Raw genomic sequence first — 17,594 nt, forward strand, 5'->3', positions numbered from 1 at the left:
GATAAGAGTACAATTCATTTAAAATATAAAGGGCAAAATTGTGCTTTTGCTGTTAAGAAATAGTATAGATATACTGTATATTTATGTATGTATATGTACGTATGTATATGTGGAAATGTGGACGTTGCAGAAACAAATATCGGGGGAATTTGCAATCCTGGTATCGGTATGGAAACAACCATAGGGGACATAGGACAGGGGACAACCGTAGGGGACATAGGGCAGGGGACAACCGTAGGGGACATAGGGCAGGGGACAACCGTAGGGGACAGGGGACAACCGTAGGGGACATAGGGCAGGGGACAACCGTAGGGGACATAGGGCAGGGGACAACCGTAGGGGACAGGGGACAACCGTAGGGGACATAGGGCAGGGGACAACCGTAGAGGACATAGGACAGGGGACAACCGTAGGGGACAGGGGACAACCGTAGGGGACATAGGGCAGGGGACAACCGTAGGGGAAAGGGGACAACCGTAGGGGACATAGGGCAGGGGACAACCGTAGGGGACAGGGGACAACCGTAGGGGACATAGGGCAGGGGACAACCGTAGAGGACATAGGACAGGGGACAACCGTAGGGGACATAGGGCAGGGGACAACCGTAGGGGACAGGGGACAACCGTAGGGGACATAGGGCAGGGGACCACCGTAGAGGAAATAGGGCAGGGGACAACCGTAGGGGACATAGGACAACCGTAGTGGACATAGGGCAGGGGACAACCGTAGGGGACAGGGGACAACCGTAGTGGACAGGGGACAACCGTAGGGGACAACCGTAGTGGACACAGGACAGGGTTTCGGGGGGGGGGGGTGGTCCTCCTGGGTCTCTTGGGGGGGGGGGGGGGTCCTCCTGGGTCTCTGGGGGGGGGGGGGGGGTCCTCCATGGGTCTCTGGGGGGGGGGTCCTCCTGGGTCTCTGGGGGGGGGGGGGGGGTCCTCCATGGGTCTCTGGGGGGGGTCCTCCTGGGTCTCTGGGGGGGGGGGGGGGTCCTCCATGGGTCTCTGGGGGGGGGGGGGTCCTCCTGGGTCTCTGGGGGGGGGGGGGGGGTCCTCCCACTGCACCGCTCTCCTCTGAGGTTCATCGTGAGGGTTCATCCAATCTGCTCAGCATCATGTGCTGCTGTTCTGTCAGATGGAGAACTCATGCAGTCTTAATTTGGTCTCTCTCTCTCTCTCTCTCTCTCTCTCTCTCTCTCTCTCTCTCTCTCTCTCTCTCTCTCTCTCTCTCTCTCTCTCTATCTCTCTCTACACCTCTCTCTCTCTCACCTTATCTCTCTCTCTGCCTCCTCTTTCTTGAGCTTAATTGTCGTGGGTAACGTACTTTTAACAGTACAAAGTAAGGTAAACAATGTAATAAATAATTGTAAGGAATACAATGTCAAATAAAAAGATATTCACAGAAAAGATATTTGACTAAACACACACACACACACACACACACACACACACACACACACACACACACACACACACACACACACACACACACACACACACACACACACACACACACACACACACACACACACACACAGTGAATCTTTTCCCTCTGCCTTCTGTTCTCGGCTGCTCACGCGGCAATTGCATGGGGAACATTGTGGGAGGAGCCAGTGACCTAATTTCGTCCAATGGGGTTCCGGGAGAGGTAGAGAGTGACCTACTTTCAGCCAATAGCAGAGGCACAGGGTCGCCGGTAGGCAGCAGTCGGCGCGTGCTTGGGCCACGTGCTCAATGTGGAGAGAGAGCGAGAGAGAGAGAGCGAGAGAGAGAGAGAGACTGTGTGACTTCCCTAATTACAATGTTTACACATCCCTGTAATATTAAACAGTCATAGTCGAGTACTTTTTAATAGCATATACATTAAGCTTTGGCCACGTGCACAGCCAATAGCGTTCTACAGCCAATCAAGAGGTCGGGAATGAATCTGATTGAGATGGCACTCGGGCAGGGATACTCCTTGTGGGTTGTAGGAATGACCCCTTTAAATACATGTCACTGAGACCTTTAAATATGAATTCTGTTAACTGTGATGCAGCCCTGTGCCAGTGCGCATGTGCGTTCAGTCCCCCCCCCCCCTCCCCGCCCCCCCTGCTGTCGAGGGAGAGACCGAGGGAAGCACGGAAACGCGCCGTTTTACCGTTTCATAATCAGGAATCTCATTTAATCATCATTCCGATTCATTTATCCTGTTTCTATTTTTTCAAACTCTTTTAAACGGCCTTGTCTCAGTGCGAGGGGGGGGGGGGGGGCAAATGCCACGCAGGAACGCCCCTTTATCCACATGGGCGTGGCTTGCATGCGTAACCGCGTCGATGCCGCCACGCTGATTGGTCCACACTGGCAGTGAGCCCGGGCCAGCCATGCGAACGCCCGGCCAATGGGAGCGGCTCCTCGCGGTGGGCCGTGGAGCCTCGTATGCAAATGAGCAACGCCCACCGTCGCCTTTCCTCGTGAACGCTGACGTCACGCACGCGCGGCCCGTGTTGGTTCCAGCTGACTCTCCGCTCCCTCCCGTGGCGCGCGAGAGAGAGGGGTGAGAGAGAGAGGGAGAGAACGAGATAGACGAAAATAACGTGTGTGTGTGTGTGTGTGGGGAAGAGAGTGAGTGAGAGCGAGAGAGGGAGGGAGAGGGCGGGAGGGAGACGAGAGACATCAGCCCCATCCATTTGACTCGCACATTGTTGGACATTATTATTTTTGACGCAATCTTTTATTTTTTTCCCCACTTTTTAAGCTTTTTTTCTATCTCAACGGGGCTCATTTATCTCCAAGTTTGTTTCCCATGTTTGGTTTAAATCCCGGAGACTTCCCACGGCGCCATTCCTCCCGTCCTAACGCACTGAGGTCCTCCTCCACGTCCGACTGCTGAGCCGCGCTGTCATTCTCCACCACCGCTTCGACTCATTTCGGATTCGGGTGTTTTTCCCGGTCGGAGACCACCGACCACCACAGGGACTATCGGGGGTCGGATCGCAGCCCGGGATCTATACCGTCTGCGACCCGACGGAGTGAAGTTAGAGAGCTGCAGCCGGGGAGCGAGAGAGAGGAGCGGAGGGGAATCCGTTCTCTCTGCCGTCTTCATGGAGCTTCACCCGGCCGACATGGCTCCGTTCTCCCGCTAGACCCTCCCTTTAGACCCGCCTTCATGGACCGGACAGCGGGCCGCCTCGCATCGAGTTAACCGCCGGGCCGTCGGGCACCTGTCAGCCTCCCCCTACCGGGATTATTGTGCGTGTGAACCCGGTGTGTTGTGTGTTGTGTGGGGGACCGTAGCGGGCCTATACGCCCACGGAGCCTGTCAGCGTCGAGGTCCACCGGCCATGTCACGTCCGCTCACCCAGCTCCTACCGCCTGAACACCCGGCCGGAGCCAGCCCGCACCTCGGGAGCAGCAACCCGCCCGGAAGTGCACCGAACGGCGGTCACTTGACCTCCATGGCCAGCCTCAAGTCTCTGCTCCAACTGCCAATCAAAGCTGACCCGCGAGCCGCCAAGGACTGCTGCGAAATGAAAGGTGAGAGACGTTGGTGGCGTGCGCGCGCGCACGCGAGTGCACGAATGTTTTTTCTTTTTTTTGCGCATGTGTGTTTGATTTAATTGTAGATTCCAACCCTGGCCTTTTGCAATAACGTGCACCCCCGTGCACTTGCAGGCTCGTGCACCTGTGTTCCCCTGGTAGCCTTTCAGAGAGTTAAATGGCGTCGTGTTGTTTTGACGAACCTACCACACACACACACACGCACACACACCGGACACACACACACACCGGACACACACACGCACGAGCACGCACACTCAAATACACAATACGCCATCTGGTGGACGCGGCCGGGAACTGCTTCATTGTGTGAGAGAAGAGTTGACGTGAGAGGAGTTGACAGGCGCGCGCTCTGAAGTCAGCTGACCGACTCAAGCGCATGGCCGTCTCCTCCCCACATCAGAAAATATGGATGAAGGATGTGGGTGTGTGGGTGTTTGTGTGTGTCTATGTGTCTGTGTCGTTGAATACGTGTGTTTGTGTGTGTGTGGAGTTGAATGTGTGTGTGTGCGTAGAGTTGAATGTGTGTGTTCTTATCTATCATGAAGAGAAAATCTCCTCTCCTTTGCTGGCTTTGTTTAACGCCTTCGCATGTACTCCCACTCCATTGCACCCCCCCCCCCTCTCTCTCTCTCTGTCTCTCTTCTACCAGCGCCAGTTCCTCTCATCGTCTTCATCACAATCCCCATCCTCTTCGTCTTTATCTTCCCTCAGCTTTCCTGCAAGTCTCTCTCTCTCTCTCTCTCTCTCTCTCTCTCTCTCTCTCTCTCTCTCTCTCTCTCTCTCTCTCTCTCTCTCTCTTCATCGTTCACTATCTCCCGGTCTCTAACCTTCGATTCTCATCAGCCTCATCCTTTTTCAAGTTTTGTTCCTCCCCTCCTCCTTTCTCTTCTCCCTCCTCCTCCTCCCTCCCCCTCTCCTCTCCTGATTCAGTCTGCCAGTCAGCCAGTCTGTCAATCTTTCTGAAAAACAGGCAGATGAAACAAGTCCCTGAACATATAGTATCGCTCTCTCTCTCTCTCTCTCTCTCTCTCTCTGGGTGATTGATAGAGTGATAAGGAGTCAGTCTGATTCTGGACGTTGTTTATCTGGTTGATGGTTGATGTTTTGGATTCTTCAAGGTCACAGATTCTTGGTTCCCAGGAGACACAGGAGGTCAGGGGAGCTTGGTAAGGGTTAGATAGTACAGAGACAGGTCATTAAGGAGCAGTTGGGGTTAGACAGTACAGAGACAGGTCATTAAGGAGCAGGTAGGGGTTAGACAGTACAGGGACAGGTCATTAAGGAGCAGGTAGGGGTTAGACAGTACAGAGACAGGTCATTAAGGAGCAGGTAGGGGTTAGACAGTACAGAGACAGGTCATTAAGGAGCAGGTAGGGGTTAGACAGTACAGAGACAGGTCATTAAGGAGCAGGTAGGGGTTAGACAGTACAGAGACAGGTCGTTAAGGAGCAGGTAGGGGTTAGACAGTACAGAGACAGGTCATTAAGGAGCAGGTAGGGGTTAGACAGTACAGAGACAGGTCATTAAGGAGCTGGTAGGGGCTAGACAGTACAGAGACAGGTCATCAAGGAGCAGTTAGGGGTTAGATTATTATTTTTTTTGGGTTATTGTGTTTGTTCAAAGGACATGTTCTTTTCTGTTTTGAAAATAAAACAATAAAATAAAGTTTATTTTTAAGCTGCATTAGCTTATTATTTTTGTGAGGTCTCATAAATACCTACAAATTACCAATCTGTTCATGTTTTGTAACACGTTTCTGCAATTTCTTTTTAAAATATATATTGGGCGATATATTGGAATATCGGATTTTTAAATCACCAAATATTTGTATCGTATCGGCATTAAAAATCCTTTATCGGTCGGACCCTAATTATAATTATAGATTATTGCTGTAAATGATCTAGTTCTAAAATAATCATAAATGTCGAAAGTAAGTGAACCGACTATTCGTCGCTGTCATCGTAAGAGAACCCTTCAATAAGAAGGTCTGTTAGTGACTAGACGCTCTACGCTCAACTCGGTGTCGGCCCATAATCAAGATAACCAGTTTGTCGTCCCCCCCCCAACCCGTCTGTCTCTCTCTAACCACTCTGTCTCTCTCTGACCCGTCTGCCCCCCCCCAACCACTCTGTCTCTCTCTGACCCGTCTGCCCCCCCCTAACCCGTCTGTCTCTCTCTAACCCGTCTGCCCCCCCCCAACCACTCTGTCTCTCTCTGACCCGTCTGCCCCCCCCCAACCACTCTGTCTCTCTCTGACCCGTCTGCCCCCCCCCTAACCCGTCTGTCTCTCTCTGACCCCTCTGTCTCTCTCTGACCCGTCTGCCCCCCCCCTAACCCGTCTGTCTCTCTCTAACCCGTCTGCCCCCCCCCAACCACTCTGTCTTTCTCTGACCCGTCTGCCCCCCCCAACCCGTCTGTCTCTCTCTGACCCGTCTGTCTCTCTCTGACCCGTCTGCCCCCCCCAACCACTCTGTCTCTCTCTGACCCGTCTGCCCCCCCCCTAACCCGTCTGTCTCTCTCTAACCCGTCTGCCCCCCCCAACCACTCTGTCTCTCTCTGACCCGTCTGCCCCCCCCCAACCACTCTGTCTCTCTCTGACCCGTCTGCCCCCCCCCCAACCACTCTGTCTCTCTCTGACCCGTCTGCCCCCCCAACCACTCTGTCTCTCTCTGACCCGTCTGTCTCTCTCTGACCAGTCTGCCCCCCCCAACCACTCTGTCTCTCTCTGACCCGTCTGTCCCCCCCTAACCCGTCTGTCCCCCTAACCCGTCTGTCCCGCTCTAACCCGTCTGTCCCCCCCTAACCCATCTGTCCCCCTAACCCGTCTGTCCCCCTAACCCGTCTGTCCCCATAACCCGTCTGTCCCCCTAACCCCTCTGTCCCCCTCTAACCCGTCTGCAGTGGTGGGCAGAGTAGCTAAAAAATGTACTCAAGTAAAAGTACTGTTACTTTAAGATTATAATTACTCAAGTAGAAGTAAAAGTACTCGTAAAAATAATTACTCAAGTAAGAGTAAAAAAGTATGCAGTGAAAAGGCTACTCAAGTACTCAAGAGTACAAGTACTGAGTTTCTCCGATTTATTTTTTTAAATAAACAGAGCAACACAAACGGTACAAAATAGACACCAACAAAATATAAAACAGCAATGTTCAAATAAAGATAATGTGAATAACATCCTTTTAAATAAAATAAATAAGGTCTTTAAAAATAAAATGAATAACCCTTGAACTAAAACAATAACAAATTAAATCTTTGCAAAATTAAATACATCAACCTTTAAATAAAATTAAAATAAATTCGGTTTATCCAAAATTATATTAATTAAAACCAATACACGTGTAACTGTTAACTAACATTATTAATAAAGTACATCCATGGAATCAGTCTGCATGAATCGTATGACAACTGGATGGCAGGGGATGCGGACAAGGAATACACCGCAGGGGAGAACAAGAGAGCCCCAGCTCGCCGCATAGTAGCCTGGGCGCTTTAAGCATGGAATAAGCTGGATACGGAGTGGGTGAAAAACTATGTGTGTGTGTGTGTGTGTGTGTGTGTGTGTGTGTGTGTGTGTGTGTGTGTGTGTGTGTGTGTGTGTGTGTGTGTGTGTGTGTGTGTGTGTGTGTGTGTGTGTGTGTGTGTGTGTGTGTCACTCTGTTCGAGCATGCATGAGAGTTCAATGTTGTCATTAGCTGTTACGTCTTTCTGACCAATCGCAGTTCAAGGCCGACCTGTGCCACTTCGGGAGGGGGCGCTCAGTTACTCCCCTCTAGACAAAACCGAATTGGTTGCGACGTTGACCCGGCGCCTCCCGAAAAGTTATCGGGCCACAGGGAATTCTCTCAACTCTCCCGATTACCACTCTGCGTGTGCGTGCGTGCGTGCGTGCCTGTGTGTGTGTGCAGGCGTTATTCAATTGCCTCTCGGCCGCTTGTACCCGCGATCTCGTCCTTTCGGTCATCACCCAACCCTCATGACCATAGGTGAGGATAGGAACGAAGATCGACCGGTAGATCGAGAGCTTTGCCTTGCGGCTCAGCTCTCTTTTCGCAACAACGGTGCGGTAAAGCGAACGCAATACCGCCCCCGCTGCTCCGATTCTCCGGCCAATCTCACGCTCCATAGTACCTTCACTCGCGAACAAGACCCCGAGGTACTTGAACTCCTTCACTTGGGCTAAGGAATATTCACGTGATAGAAATAGATCTCGCATGTAATAAAAGAAAAGATCTAAAAAAACAAAGTAACGACCGTCACGTAGCCAAATGGAACGGCGTAAAAGTACCGTTCTTTCTTCAAATATTTACTCAAGTAAAAGTAAAAGTATGTTGCAATAAAACTACTCCTAAAATTACAATTTATCGAAAATGTTACTCAAGTATTTGTAACAGAGTAAATGTAGCGCGTTCCTACCCACCTCTGCCCGTCTGTCCCGCTCTGACCCGTCTGTCCCCCTAACCCGTCTGTCCCGCTCTAACCCGTCTGTCCCCCTAACCCGTCTCTCTTCCCCTAACCCGTCTGTCCCCCTAACCCGTCTGTCCCCCCCCAACCCGTCTGTCCCCCCCTAACCCGTCTGTCCCCCTAACCCGTCTCTCTATCTCGCTAAACCGTCTCTCTCTCTGATCCGTCTCTCTCTCTCTCTAAACCGTCTCTCTCTCTGACCTGTCTCTCTCTGACCCGTCTCTCTCTCTCTCTAAACCGTCTCTCTCTCTGACCTGTCTCTCTCTGACCCGTCTGTCCCCCTCTAACCCGTCTCTCTCTCTAAACCGTCTCTCTCTCTGACCCGTCTGTCTCTCTCTGACCCATCTGTCTCTCTCTGACCCGTCTGTCTCTCTCGGACCTGTCTCTCTCTGACCCGTCTGTCTCTCTCTGACCCGTCTTTCTCTCTCTGACCCGGCTGTCTCTCTGACCCGTCTTTCTCTCTCTGACCCGCCTGTCTCTCTGACCCGTCTTTCTCTCTCTGACCCGCCTGTCTCTCTCTGACCCGTCTGTCGCTCTCTGACCCGTCTTTCTCTCTCTGACCCGTCTGTCTCTCTCTGACCCGTCTTTCTCTCTCTGACCCGTCTTTCTCTCTGACCCGTCTGTCTCTCTCTAACCTGTCTGTCTCTCTCTGACCTGTCTCTCTCTGACCTGTCTCTCTCTGACCTGTCACTCTCTGACCCGTCTGTCTCTCTCTGACCCGTCTGTCTCTCTCTGACCTGTCTCTCTCTGACCCGTCTGTCTCTCTCTGACCCGTCTGTCTCTCTCTGACCTGTCTGTCTCTCTCTGACCTGTCACTCTCTGACCTGTCTCTCTCTGACCTGTCACTCTCTGACCTGTCACTCTCTGACCCGTCTGTCTCTCTCTAACCCGTCTTTCTCTCTCTCTGACCTGTCTGTCTCTCTCTGACCCGTCTTTCTCTCTCTGACCCGTCTGTCTCTCTCTGACCCGTCTGTCTCTCTCTGACCTGTCTCTCTCCGACCCGTCTGTCTCTCTCTGACCTGTCTCTCTCTGACCTGTCTCTCTCTGACCCGTCTGTCTCTCTCTGACCTGTCTCTCTCTGACCCGTCTGTCGCTCTCTGACCCGTCTTTCTCTCTCTGACCCGTCTGTCTCTCTCTGACCCGTCTTTCTCTCTCTGACCCGTCTTTCTCTCTGACCCGTCTGTCTCTCTCTAACCTGTCTGTCTCTCTCTGACCTGTCTCTCTCTGACCTGTCTCTCTCTGACCTGTCACTCTCTGACCCGTCTGTCTCTCTCTGACCCGTCTGTCTCTCTCTGACCTGTCTCTCTCTGACCCGTCTGTCTCTCTCTGACCCGTCTGTCTCTCTCTGACCTGTCTGTCTCTCTCTGACCTGTCACTCTCTGACCTGTCTCTCTCTGACCTGTCACTCTCTGACCTGTCACTCTCTGACCCGTCTGTCTCTCTCTAACCCGTCTGTCTCTCTCTGACCTGTCTCTCGCTGACCCGTCTGTCTCTCTCTGACCTGTCTCTCTCTGACCCGTCTGTCTCTCTCTGACCTGTCTCTCTCTGAACCGTCTGTCTCTCTCTGACCCGTCTTTCTCTCTCTGACCCGTCTTTCTCCCGGACCTGTCTGTCTCTCTCTGACCTGTCTGTCTCTCTCTGACCTGTCTCTCTCTGACCTGTCTCTCTCTGACCCGTCTGTCTCTCTCTGACCCGTCTTTCTCTCTCTGACCCGTCTGTCTCTCTCTGACCCGTCTTTCTCTCTCTGACCCGTCTGTCTCTCTCTAACCCGTCTTTCTCTCTCTGACCCGTCTTTCTCTCTCTGACCCGTCTTTCTCTCTGACCTGTCTGTCTCTCTCTGACCTGTCGGTCTCTCTCTGACCTGTCTCTCTCTGACCCGTCTGTCTCTCTCTGACCTGTCTCTCTCTGACCCGTCTGTCTCTCTCTGACCTGTCTCTCTCTGACCTGTCACTCTCTGACCCGTCTGTCTCTCTCTGACCTGTCTGTCTCTCTCTGACCTGTCACTCTCTGACCTGTCTCTCTCTGACCTGTCTTTCTCTGACCCGTCTGTCTCTCTCTGACCTGTCTCTCTCTGACCTGTCACTCTCTGACCTGTCTCTCTCTGACCTGTCACTCTCTGACCCGTCTGTCTCTCTCTGACCCGTCTGTCTCTCTCTGACCTGTCTCTCTCTGATCCGTCTGTCTCTCTCTGACCCGTCTGTCTCTCTCTGACCTGTCCCTCTCTGACCCATCTGTCTCTCTCTGACCCGTCTGTCTCTCTCTGACCTGTCTCTCTCTGACCCGTCTGTCTCTCTCTGACCCGTCTGTCTCTCTCTGACCCGTCTGTCCCCCTCCAGACAAGGCCAAGCCCCCAGACCCCGAGGAGGAGGCGGTGGGGGCCCCCCCCCCGGCGGTGCCGGCGGGGGGGCCCCCGGGCGCGGGGCCCCTGCGGCCCAGCTCCCAGTCGGCCTTCCTGGGGCCCCTGCTGTGGGAGCGCACCCTGCCGTGCGACGGGGGTCTGTTCCAGCTGCAGTACATGGACCTGGAGGAGTTCCTCACGGAGAACGGCATGGGCATGCACACCAACGGGCCCAGCTCGGCCACCGCACAGATCCCCTCGCAGGTAGAACACGGAACCGCCTGGAACCGTCTGGAACCAGAACCGCACAGAACCACACAGAACCACAGAACTACTAGAACCACACAGAACCAGAACCGCACAGAACCAGAACCGCACAGAACCAGAACCACACAGAACCAGAACCACAGAACCACACAGAACCAGAACCGCACAGAACCACACAGAACTACTAGAACCACACAGAACCTCACAGAACTACTAGAACCACACAGAACCAGAACCACAGAACCACACAGAACCGCACAGAACCACACAGAACCACACAGAACCAGAACCACAGAACCACACAGAACCACACAGAACCACACAGAAACTCACAGAACCGCACAGAACCAGAACCCCACAGAACCATACAGAACTACACAGAACCAGAACCCCAAAGAACCGGAACCTCACAGAACCACACAGACCACCTAAAACACCTAGAAACACCCTGGGTAACACAGACCATCTCCCCCAGCCCCCCATGGGGTAACACAGACCACCCCAACTGGGCTGAACTAACCCTCTGATTGGCTGTGCATTCAGTGATGGTTTACATTGAAATATGGCTTTTCTCCTCTCTCCTCCTATCTATGTTGTCTCCCTCTCCTCCCCCATCCTCCTCCTCCTCCTCCTCCCTCCCCCTCCTCCTCCCCCTCCTCCCCCCTCCTCCTCCCAGAGCCCCCAGTCCGCGGTGCCCAACCAGAGTTCTCAGTGTCCGCCCTCCTCTCCTCCTCCCTGCTCCTCCTCTTCCTCCTCCATGTCCTCCTCTTCCTCCTCTTCCTCGCTCATCGGTCTGGAGACGGTGCAGCCGCCGCCACCGCAAAGCATCATGGGAGCAGCGCCGGAGTGTCTGCATGGTGAGTGGCCTGTGTGTGTGTGTGTGTGTGTGTGTGTGTGTGTGTGTGTGTGTGTGTGTGTGTGTGTGTGTGTGTGTGTGTGTGTGTGTGTGTGTGTGTGTGTGTGTTTGTATGTTATGAACACTTTATTGAACATGATTCATCCAGCCATGAATATGAGAGAGAGAGAGAGAGAGAGAGAGAGAGAGAGAGAGAGAGAGAGAGAGAGAGAGAGAGAGAGAGGGAGAGGGAGAGAGAGAGAGAGAGAGAGAGAGAGAGAAAGCTACAATGAGAAAAAGAGCAAGAGAGAGAGAGAGGGAGAGAGAGAGAGGGGGGGAGAGGGAGGGAGAGGGAGAGAGAGAGAGAGGGAGGATGATGGAGTAGATTGAAGGATGGTAAAGTGAACTGTTCTCAGAGTTCAGGCTAAATACACGCTAACAACAGCTAGCATTCAGGCTCAAACATGCTAACAACAGCTAGCATTCAGGCTTAAACAGGCTCACCACAGCTAGAAGTCAGGCTAAACCATGTTGATCAAAGCTAGCATTAAGGCTATAATACGCTTATCACAGCTAGCAATCAGGCAAAAAGACGCCAAAGACAGCTAGCATTAGGGCTATGTCACGCTAACCACAGCAAGCATTCAGGTTCACAGAGGCTTATCATAGCTAGCATTCTTGCTAAAAAAGGCTAACAGCTAGCAATTTGGGCATTGCATGCACAGTATATTATTTATTGTATTGAATAAATATTTATATCTATATGTTTATACTCTGATGTCGTGTGTGTAGTATGTTAATACAGCACTACGGTATTCAGAGTGTATTCATACTCAGATGTCTGGTGTTTAGTATATTAATATGGCACTACAGCTTTCAGTGTATATATACTCTGATATCTACTGGACGATAAGGAGTTAACGAAAAGACTGACTGTGCATTTATTCCACTGCAGGAGAGACGGAGGGAGGGAGGGAGGGAGGGAGGGGGGAGGGGAGAGAAGGAGGGAGGAAGGGGGAGGGGAGAGAAGGAGGGAGATTGCCAGTGGGGGAGAGGCCGTTGAAGAGTGTTTTGAAAACTCTTCAACACTCTCTCTCTCTCTCTCTCTCTCTCTCTCTCTCTCTCTCTCTCTCTCTCTCTCTCTCTCTCTCTCTCTCTCTCTCTCTCTCTCTCTCTCTCTATGTGTGGCTCTCTCCCGCTCTCTCTCTTGCTCTTTTTCTCATTGTAGCTCTCTCTCTCTCTCTCTCTCTCTCTCTCTCTCTCTCTCTCTCTCTCTCTCTCTCTCTCTCTATTGCTCTCTCTCTCTCTCTCTCTCTCTCTCTCTCTCTCTCTCTCTCTCTCTCTCGCGCTCGCTCTCTCTCTCTCTGACTCTCTCTCTCTCTCTCTCTCTCTCTCTCTCTCTCTCTCTCTCTCTCTCTCTCTCTCTCTCTCTCTCTCACACGCTGGGCCATGTGCAGGCTAGCGTCACGTGCTGCTGCAGAGCGAAGTGAAGCGAGAGGGTGAGAGGGAGAGGGAGGGGGAGAGGGAGGGAGAGAGAGAGAGAGAGATCAAGAGGTTAAGAGAGTAAATGAGCGACAGCGGGCGAGCTAGAGAATGTGGGAGAGAGAGAGAGAGAAAGCTCTACTGTGGCAAATCAATGAAGCCCTGAAGGAATATTGCTATGCTACCATGCTATATTACACTGTAAAACACTGTAATATGCTATGATACTGGTTTATATTACATTACAAAACCGTGTAATATGCTATGAGACTATGCTATATTACACTAGAATATACTGTAATATGCTATGTGACAATGCTACGTTACAGTATAATATACCTGAATTTGTTATGCTACTATTATATTTAGCACTTTATTATGCTGTTACATGCTACACTATGCTACTATTCTTCTAATATAATAAGCTATACTATATTATACTATAATATGCTGGAATATTCTATGCTATTGATATGCTGCAATACACGGTAATATTCCACTTTTCATTTATTGCATTGGCACGATTGACCATGCTATGATACATTGCACTAGCATATGCAATGCTATGTTTAAGCAATAGATCACGCCAGGCTGTGGTAGGTGCTCATTATACCACTGTTAAGGGGCGTTGTCCGGCCCCGACGCGCAGCGGAGGGCCGGCGACCCCCTTCACAGTGGTATAATGAGCACATGCCACTGACTGAAGTGATCTATTGCTTTTATACAACGGTTGCTGCTATGGCGAAACGAAAGTCATAGACACACTACATTTAAAAAGAAACCAAGAAAGTCAAAATAGCCGTTTTTATTAAAGAATACAAAAAAGTAGTCCCTCCTGGCTGCCGCGATGCATCGACGGTCGCTATGCAACACACTTTAGCGTCCCTCCGAGAGAAGGCTCCGATAGAGCGGTTCGCCGGCAATTTATTTATTTACGCCGATTTTATGCTTCAGTGAACTGTGAACTGTGCTATTGCTTTTATACAACTGTTAAAATTATGGCAAAATGACTCCACACACACTAGTAAAAATACTAGTAAATATATTTCCCAGCTAGTGAATCCCCTCCTCCATGGTCAAGTTAAATCTCCGTGTGATAGTTTCTTACGATACTTTGTAACGGTTTCCTCTTCAAGGCGCGGAGTGAAATTTTCACAAAATGATCGGGCGTCATAGCAGTTGTGTATACGCTAATTATACAACAGTTGGGAACCAATTAGATCGCTGGATTTAGGTCCCCCATTGTATAATATGCTATATATAACACTTTAATATACCCTGCTCTGCTATGAAATGCTATGCTTCATTACACTATAATGTACCAGGCTATGCTATGCTACATCCCACTTTATTAAACATGGCTGTGCTACATTAGACACATTAATACAGTGTTTGCTTGGGGGACATGTGCACTATAATCAGGACAGGAAGCTCTAATCTAGTATTGAAGGAAGGAGCCTTAAGTCATGTGAAGGAACTGACGGGGTTGAGGGGGGGGGGCACCTTTTATGTGACACACTTCCTCCTAAACATTCCTCCTGGCTGGTGAACTGACGGTGTTTAGGTTGAGGGGGGGAGCACCTTTTATGTGACACACTTCCTCCTAAACATTCCTTCTGGCTGGTGAACTGACGGTGTTTAGGTTGAGGGGGGGAGCACCTTTTACGTGACACACTTCCTCCTAAACATTCCTTCTGGCTGGTGATTTTCCAAATGGAAACCAAAACGACAAGTCCCCCACAGTTATCAAAGTAGCACTAGTATCGCTAGTACTACTGCATTTAGTAGAGCTACTTCTAATCCAACCTATTATATAACAACTAAAACTAAAGTATTACAGGATAATATCATTAAAACATGTACGCTTATAATACAGTGATAATATTTCTAACAATAATAATGATCGTGAAGTTTTGCCGAGGCTTCCTGTTAGCATGGTTAGCTAAACCCCTGCCATGTTTTCCTCATCATAAAACAACAGGAAACTGGGGTCAGACAGGGGAGTTCTTCTGGGACTATTGCGAGATGTGCAGAGAAATGTGTTAGGCGCCTACTGGAGACATCAGCCCAACACAATGCTAGCAGAGCAGCACAGAGTTAGCCTAGCACAGAGCTATCAATACCATATTGCATGGACCATGGCCTTGTTCATTAGAGATAGCATATATCATAAACATATAAATAACAATATATGTATTAAAGCACAGCATATAGCATGGCATATTAGAGTTGAAAGGCTTCTACATCAGAATGCATCATGGGAATTCTCTCCCCAGATACTGTCCGTTTCAAACACGATAACTTCTCATATTGCCAAATAGCTACAAAACGAATTACTGATGACCAACAAGCCCTGCAAACTATTAACATAATGCTACACGTCAACCTCCTAAGATGGCGCAATTTGATTGGTTCGCTAACTCTGGATATTGGGCAATATCCCATGATCGAGATCTCAACTCGGGATGTTGCGTGACGATCGTCATCACGCTAATATAAACAAATAAATCCTGGCAAAAAGTGTCATCTTGTTTATTTTTGGAGTGTTCACGTGTAGTATATACTAAAACAATAATTGTTAAATGTTACTAATAACTTTCATTCCAACGCTCCTATGCTCCCAAAATGGCGGAAGACACTGTGAGGTTACGCCGCTGTGTCCAACCGCTACAACAGTGGAAGATAGCCTAGCCTAGCCTAGCCTAGCGTAGCGTAGTGTAGTGCACATCAAGGCCTATGTCATCAGGGAGCATGGCCTCCAGATGATGCTACACACACTTTGATGCCTGCCTCCGCACACACACACACACACACACACACACACACACACACACACACACACACACACACACACACACACACACACACACACACACACACACACACACTCCCCATCATCACGCTAAGCTAGCCAGCTAACGCGCCTAGTGCAGAGCTGATCACAGCTGTTCCTCTGAACCAGGATCTGGTTCACTGCTGGGGAACACAAAGCAGGGGAGAGCAGCAGGCAGAACGGGGGAGAGAGAGGGGGAGAAGACCTAGAAAGTGTGTGAGTGGGGGGGAGGGGGGGGGGGAGGATTCACTGCCTCCTGCTTAGAGACACGAAATGAAGCTTAGCAGCGGCTGTGTGGGAGACTGTTCCTCACTGTTCTGTTCCTCACTGTTCCTCACTGTTCCTCACTGTTCTGTTCCTCACTGTTCTGTTCCTCACTGTTCTGTTCCTCACTGTTCCTCACTGTTCTGTTCCTCACTGTTCTGTTCCTCACTGTTCCTCACTGTTCCTCACTGTTCTGTTCCTCACTGTTCTGTTCCTCACTGTTCCTCACTGTTCTGTTCCTCACTGTTCTGTTCCTCACTGTTCCTCACTGTTCTGTTCCTCACTGTTCCTCACTGTTCTGTTCCTCACTGTTCTGTTCCTCACTGTTCCTCACTGTTCTGTTCCTCACTGTTCCTCACTGTTCTGTTCCTCACTGTTCTGTTCCTCACTGTTCCTCACTGTTCTGTTCCTCACTGTTCCTCACTGTTCTGTTCCTCACTGTTCTGTTCCTCACTGTTTTGTTCCTCACTGTTCCTCACTGTTCTGTTCCTCACTGTTCTGTTCCTCACTGTTCTGTTCCTCACTGTTCTGTTCCTCACTGTTCCTCACTGTTCTGTTCCTCACTGTTCTGTTCCTCACTTTTCCTCACTGTTCCTCACTGTTCTGTTCCTCACTGTTCCTCACTGTTCTGTTCCTCACTGTTCTGTTCCTCACTGTTCTGTTCCTCACTGTTCCTCACTGTTCTGTTCCTCACTGCTCCTCACTGTTCCTCACTGTTCTTCACTGTTCTGTTCCTCACTGTTCCTCACTGTTCTGTTCCTCACTGTTCTTCACTGTTCTTCACTGTCCCTCACTGTTCTTCACTGTTCTTCACTGTTCCTCACTGTTCTTCACTGTTCTGTTCCTCACTGTTCCTCACTGTTTCTCACTGTTCCTCACTGTTCTGTTCCTCACTGTTCTTCACTGTTCCTCACTGTTCCTCACTGTTCTTCACTGTTATGTTCCTCACTGTTCTGTTCCTCACTGTTCTTCACTGTTCTTCACTGCTCTTCACAGTTCCTCACTGCTCTTCACAGTTCCTCACTGTTCCTCACTGTTCTTCACTGTTCTTCACTGTTCTGTTCCTCACTGTTCCTCACTGTTCTGTTCCTCACTGTTCCTCACTGTTCTGTTCCTCACTGTTCCTCACTGTTCTGTTCCTCACTGTTCTGTTCCTCACTGTTTTGTTCCTCACTGTTCTGTTCCTCAATGTTCTGTTCCTCACTGTTCCTCACTGTTCTGTTCTTCACTGTTCCTCACTGTTCTGTTCCTCACTGTTCTGTTCCTCACTGTTCTGTTCCTCACTATTCCTCACTGTTCTGTTCCTCACTGTTCCTCACTGTTCTGTTCCTCACTGTTCTGTTCCTCACTTTTCCTCACTGTTCCTCACTGTTCTGTTCCTCACTGTTCCTCACTGTTCTGTTCCTCACTGTTCTGTTCCTCACTGTTCCTCACTGTTCTTCACTGTTCTGTTCCTCACTGTTCCTCACGGTTCTGTTCCTCACTGTTCTTCACTGTTCCTCACTGTTCTTCACTATTCTGTTCCTCACTGTTCCTCACTGTTCTGTTCCTCACTGTTCTTCACTGTTCTT

At 50.4% G+C, this 17,594-nt stretch overlaps 1 protein-coding gene across 4 annotated transcripts in view; it reads left to right on the plus strand.

Moving 5' to 3' along the window:
• Positions 1-2,353: 2,353 nt before the first annotated feature.
• dbpa (D site albumin promoter binding protein a) overlaps positions 2,354-17,594 on the plus strand; it is a 21,912-nt gene continuing 6,671 nt past the window's right edge. The window contains exons 1-3 of one of the 4 annotated variants that reach the window (XM_030347361.1): positions 2,354-3,515; positions 10,341-10,606; positions 11,286-11,466. In XM_030347361.1, coding sequence (XP_030203221.1) covers positions 3,323-3,515; positions 10,341-10,606; positions 11,286-11,466 — 640 coding nt within the window. In that variant the 5' untranslated portion in view covers positions 2,354-3,322. The remainder of the gene's footprint in view (positions 3,516-10,340; positions 10,607-11,285; positions 11,467-17,594) is intronic. The other 3 variants (XM_030347362.1, XM_030347363.1, XM_030347364.1) reach the window with 3 other exon arrangements.

Source organism: Gadus morhua, chromosome 22 (genome assembly GCF_902167405.1).
Source record: "Gadus morhua chromosome 22, gadMor3.0, whole genome shotgun sequence".
NCBI lineage: Eukaryota > Metazoa > Chordata > Actinopteri > Gadiformes > Gadidae > Gadus > Gadus morhua.